The sequence below is a fragment of the Hemibagrus wyckioides genome, linkage group LG02 (genome assembly GCF_019097595.1).
Source record: "Hemibagrus wyckioides isolate EC202008001 linkage group LG02, SWU_Hwy_1.0, whole genome shotgun sequence".
Classification (NCBI taxonomy): Eukaryota; Metazoa; Chordata; class Actinopteri; order Siluriformes; family Bagridae; genus Hemibagrus; species Hemibagrus wyckioides.
In genome coordinates, this window is record NC_080711.1 from 21520912 (window position 1) to 21527127 (window position 6216).

At 38.2% G+C, this 6216-nt stretch overlaps 2 gene segments (V, D, J or C); both read left to right on the plus strand.

Annotated features, from left to right (window-relative positions):
• The first annotated feature begins 855 nt into the window (after nucleotides 1-855).
• On the plus strand, nucleotides 856-1543 carry LOC131364429 (immunoglobulin heavy variable 4-61-like). The segment is given in 3 exon segments: nucleotides 856-898; nucleotides 982-1305; nucleotides 1434-1543. Coding segments are annotated over 3 exon segments (477 nt in total).
• Nucleotides 1544-1924: 381 nt separating this feature from the next.
• Nucleotides 1925-2950, plus strand: LOC131364436 (immunoglobulin heavy variable 3-30-like). The segment is given in 2 exon segments: nucleotides 1925-1967; nucleotides 2093-2950. Coding segments are annotated over 2 exon segments (345 nt in total).
• Nucleotides 2951-6216: the final 3266 nt, after the last annotated feature.

Here is a 6216-nt window from a genome sequence, read left to right on the forward strand (position 1 = left end):
TGTTTTTTTGTGTTGAACTCTTTGTTGTTGTATGTTTATGTAGCACCAGGTCCTGGAGAAACGTTGTTTCATTTCACTATGGACTGCGTCAGCTATATGTGGTTGAAATGACAATAAAGCTTCTTGAATCTTGAATCTTGATTAGATTCAATTAGATTTCAGCTTTGCCTTCTGCTCACTAGAGATTACAATTCTTCTTCAGAATTTAAAAACACCTGATCTAGAATCTTCTCTCTCTGGATTCATCAGTTAAAGCCTCTAGAGGGCAGACTATACCAGAATGAACATCATGTTCTATTGAACGGTTTGATTATAATGTTAAATGTAGTTCATGCTGTTCAGAAAACACTGCAATATTTCACCACGTCAGAGTCAAATATAGAATCAGATATTCACATTGTTATTTTAACAACTTCTCAAAAACAGAAACCAGGAAATTTGTAGACATGAGAATAATTTCTTTGTTAATGTAATTCTCTAGAGTGCAGCCTACACATGACTGATAATGATATAAAGGATTGCTTATATAATTATTATTATTTTCATGTATTTAACCTAGATTCAGATTAATTTGAGGGAACTGGAAATAGATCAGTTTTCATTCTGACCATCACAGAAACTTTTAATTACATCACAAAAAATCCATATCGTTAATAATAATAACAAAAAAAAGAGTTATTTTCCACATTAAATTGATATTGATTAAAACAGTGTGAGTGTGATTAACAGCTGCAGAGCTGCACTCAACACAGCCTCTCTGGAATGTTTATGCAAATCTGCATCTCCTCTTGTAATATTAGCAGCGTGCTGATCTAGAGAGGAAACACTTCTCATTAGTCTTCCTTCAACACAAACATGTTAGCTTCAGCTCCACTGCTGCTGCTGGCTCTCGCCCCCTGTGAGTGTTTGGATTGAAGCTTTATTATTTCATCTGATCCTTTCAGTTCGACATGTCAACCTTTTCTTTTTCTCTTTTCACAGATGTGTTCTGTGCTACTGAGCTCATCCAGCCAGACTCACTGCTTATAAAGCCAGGAGAGACTTTAACCATCACCTGTAAAGTGTCTGGAGCTTCTATCACTGATAGCAGCAGCCACTATGGAACAGCTTGGATTCGACAACCTGCAGGAAAAGCTTTAGAATGGATCAATTTAATTTATTATGATGGTGATATTCATAAGAAAGATTCACTTAAAGACAAGTTTGTCATCTCTCGAGACACTTCCAGTAACACTGTGACCTTACGGGGACAGAACATGCAGACTGAAGACACAGCTGTGTATTACTGCGCTCGTGATCCACACAGTGACACGACAAGCTGCAGTGCTGCACAAAAACTTCATCACTATTCACTTCTTTAATTAAATATTGTAACTAATCCTCCCATTACACGTTGGGTCACGTGGTGATCATTTTCACTTCGCGGTCCGTAGATTCATTCCTAGCGGCGGCAAGCCAGAAGGCCACCGGGAAATGTCCCGGTGCTCCCGATGGCCAGTCCGCCCCTGGATCCAGGTCTGCTTGTCTTTTAGCAGAAATGTGAAATTATTCTCAATACAGGACCTAGTTAGCTACTGATGTCTGTTGCTTTGATAGGGCAGTTTGTGTAAACGAATACATCTTTAACTGCTCATTATTACACACTCAGCTTCAGTTACAGTGATACACAGTGATGGATTAAAAAATCATGAGATGTAATGAGTAAAGAGCAGTGATGAACCTGACAGCATGAAACACACCCAGAGTCTTACAGGAAGCTTTTTCTCATCTCAGCTGTTCCTCTGTTTTTATATCTCTAGTGGGCGTGTCATGCAAATGAAATCCTGTATTTGAACCATTTATGCTGAAACATTCAGCCCAACAACATACCAGCAGTTTGTGTTCATTTACAGCAGCAGGAAACCTTTTTTTTCCTTGCTTTGAGATGGGACTAGGCATTGTTTTCAATCTAGCAATGTTCATTCAATGTAAGTTTTATTATTTATGTTTTATTATTTGTTGCATACTTTTATCAAAAATATCTTCTTTTATTATTTCTTTCTTTTATATATATATAACTTAACACCTATCTTTTTGTATTCTTCTTTTTCAGATTCCTGCAGTCAGACACTGATCGAGTCTGATCCAGTGATCATCAAACCTGATCAGTCTCATAAACTGACCTGCACAGCCTCTGGATTAGACTTTAGTAGCTACTGGATGGCTTGGATCAGACAGGCGCCTGGAAAAGGACTGAAATTTGTTGCAGTTATCGAGTATGATAGTGTTAGAAAGTTTTACTCCAGTGCAGTTCAGGGCCGCTTCACCATCTCCAGAGACAACAGTAAGAAGCAGGTGTATCTGCAGATGAACAGCATGAGGACAGAAGACACTGCAGTTTATTACTGCGCCTGAAGAACACACAGGGATACAGCCGTTTAGACATCAGTACAAAAACACATACTTGCTCTAGTCACATGAGAAGCTCCCAGTTTCTGGACATTTATCCTGATGTAATATTTTTTTATTCTTTGAACATATGTAATATATACTGCATAAATTCACAATGTCACAGACAGAGAACTATGAAAGCTGTTGTTCACAAAGCTAGGAAATTGAGCTCAGTACCATAATCATTGTGATTAATGTTGATTTCTCAATTAACTTATTGGTTAAACCACTAGATTTACTTTACCACTGATACTGTATCTGAGCGCTTTCTTTCTTTTAACCCATCTTTAATCATTTTAATTGTTGCTCCATGTGAGACTTTTTTTTAAAGCAAGAAAATGATAATCTTTTTCTCCTGAATGACTCTTTCTAGATCTGGATCATTTAGAAACAGGTCTTTTGCGCCTCTAGAGGGCAGTCTGTACAAACTCAACCATCTCAATATGTTTCCATCTGTACATTTAGGCAATCTCTCTTTTCACATTCTGTTATGACTCCAGCATCATGACACTCAGATTAAACTCAGTTACATAAAGTGTCTTACTGACTTGTTTTGTATTGATCAGTAAATAAGGTTCTTAGTTATAGAAACACTGATTTCTGTGGAAAATTCATATGAAGTCAAACAAGTGAGACAATCGATAATCTTATTTTATACAAATAAACACCTCATTAAACTTTTGATTAATTTATATCTTACACATATCACTTTTGATAATCCCAGGATCCTCAAGCATACATAACAATTATTTTGATGTATTAAATATTTATTCCTTGTTGCCTATTTCACTGAGACGCTGAGTTTTTTGAAAAGGAAATTTAAGTATTTGATAAAGAAGCTTCTATTCTATTATAAACCCACATATCCTCCATCAGATGAATCTCCTCCTCATGATTTAAATACATTTCAGATACATTCTCCTCCCATCATCAGCAGATAAGCAAATCCAAGCATCAGAGCTGGATCTCACTCTATTTATATGATGTGATGGTGTCTGTTAAACTTTGGAGAACAGAGAAGACTCCAGTACAAACAACACACACCATGTTATAAAGGTGTAAGCAGTATAAAGGTGCAGCAGATATTGTGTGAGATATCACCATGTGTTTTCCTCCACAGATGTACATGGTGAGGAACTGACTCAGCCTGCTTCCATGACAGTCCAGCCAGGCCAGAGTCTCTCCATCCACTGCAAGGTTTCATATTCAGTTACGGGCAGTCACACAGCTTGGATCCGACAACCTGCAGGAAAAGCTCTGGAGTGGATTGGACACATCTATTCTAATGGGAATACACTTTACAGTGACAAACTGAAAAATAAGTTCAGCATCTCCAGAGACACTTCTACTAACACAATAACAATTGGAGGACAGAACATGCAGACTGAAGACACAGCTGTGTATTACTGCGCTCGTGATCCATACCATGACACAGTAAGCTGCAGTGCTGCACAAAAACCTCACTATTCACTTCTTTAATTAAATAATAACTACATTTTACTGAGTAACTAATACACACATTCCATAGACACACAGACACCCAAAAAATAATATAAAAGTTCACTTCAATTCAAGTCAAGAAGCTTTTATTGTCATTTCAATCATATATATCTGACGCAGTACACAGTGAAATGAAACAACATTTCTCCATGGTGCTACATAAAACAGCATAGAGCAACTTGGGACACGGCAGAGCTAAGGACCTAAAGTAATCTGTCCTAGCCACATGAAGTGCATCGTGTGCAACCTAGTGCAAACAGTGCAAGACAAAAGACAGTGCAAACAGAAGGGTGAAAAGTGAATGTGAGGGGTGTGTGATTTCATCTACAATGCTGTTGGCTTTGCAAATGCAGCATGTGGTTTAAATGTCCATGATAGAGGGGAGAGAGACTCCAGTGATCATTGTTCTGCACCTCAAACCGAGCACAGAAGTCGTTCAGTGCATCTGGGTGGAAGGCATCACTGTCACGGGCAAACAAAGTTTTCTTGTAGTTCGTGATCACCTGGATGCCCTGCCACATGAGCTGGGGGTCTCCTCTCCCCTGGAAGTGGCTGTGGATTTTCTAAAAGTGTGCATGCTTTGCTTCTCTGATGGCTCAGGACAGTTTGGTTCTTGCTGTTCTTAAGGCCATCTTGTCCCCTATTCTGAAGGCAGAGTCTCTAAACTTGTATCATAGCAGTTATTCTTCTACCTACATAGAAATATCATTCATGAAGTGTTTCAGTCAGGATTTGGGCCTCATAATAGCACAGAGATAGTGCTGTTTAAAGTGGAAATGACCTACTACTGGCCTCTGATCAGGGTTGTGTTTCCTTGCTGGTTTTACTTGACCCTAGTACAGCTTTTGACACCACTGATCATACAATTCTACTTGATAGGCTACAAAATGTTGTTGGTGTTTAGGGGACAGCCCTTTTCTTGCTTAGGTCTTATTTGACTGATTGTTGGACTGAAGTTTGTAGATCTAAATAATGACTTCTCAGTGCATATTATTGTTATGATCTGTGTTCCACAAGGTTCTGTTTTAGGCTCACTGCTTTTCTCCTTATACATGCTATCTCTTTGTACAATTATTCATAAACACTGAATTAACTTCCACTGTTTCAGCAAAACCAAATGAGATTCAACAGTTTATTAAGATTGAAGAATGTGTAAAAGACATTAGACAGTTGACGCTTACTAACAGAAGTGCTTGTACTAGAACCACATGCAGCCAGAAGTAAGCTTTCTGATTCCACACTAACTCTGAATGAAAGAGACTTATCTTCTCTTTCGTAAATGATCATCAGGACAGTTTGTGAATCCACAAACTGTATTCTGTATGAGACTCCTTAACTATCACTCATTATCAGACAAATATCTGAGTAACTGTCTTATGTATTACCTGAGATTTACACAGGATATGTAGCATTTTATAAAAACAGAATAAAAAATACATTATATTCTCCTCTATTCCTCAGTTGATTAATTGATACAGTAAAATGTTTATAGTTTTACTTATGTGTTCATGTGAGATAATGAAGGCAAAGTCTTCTGGATGAAGGGCTTTGTTCCTTCTGGTTTCATCAAAAAGGATAGGGGAAAAAAAGAGAAGCAGATGCTTTAAATTATAACAAAACTATGTAAATCTTTACAAAGATTTAACAACAGACAAGTTGTTGGCATGAGCTACTGACTGAATGAGTCAGTGATGAATCTCCACCTCTTGATTTACATTTCAGATACATTCTCCTCCCATCATCAGCAGATAAGCAAATCCAAGCATCAGAGCTGGATCTCACTCTATTTATATGATGTGATGGTGTCTGTTAAACTTTGGAGAACAGAGAAGACTCCAGTACAAACAACACACACCATGTTCTCTACATCTCTACTGCTCCTGCTGGCAGCTGCTTCTTGTGAGTGCTTTATCAAATTCATTCATTTACTAGATGAAGAATAAAGGTGCAGCAGATATTGTGTGAGATATCACCATGTGTTTTCCTCCACAGATGTACATGGTGTGGAACTGACTCAGCCTGCTTCCATGACAGTCCAGCCAGGCCAGAGTCTCTCCATCCACTGCAAGGTTTCATATTCAGTTACGAGCTATTGTACATCTTGGATCCGACAACCTGCAGGAAAAGCTCTGGAGTGGATTGGGCGCATCTGTAGCAGTGGGGATACATATTACAGTGACAAACTGAAAAATAAGTTCAGCATCTCCAGAGACACTTCTACTAACACAATAACAATTGGAGGACAGAACATGCAGACTGAAGACACAGCTGTGTATTACTGCGCTC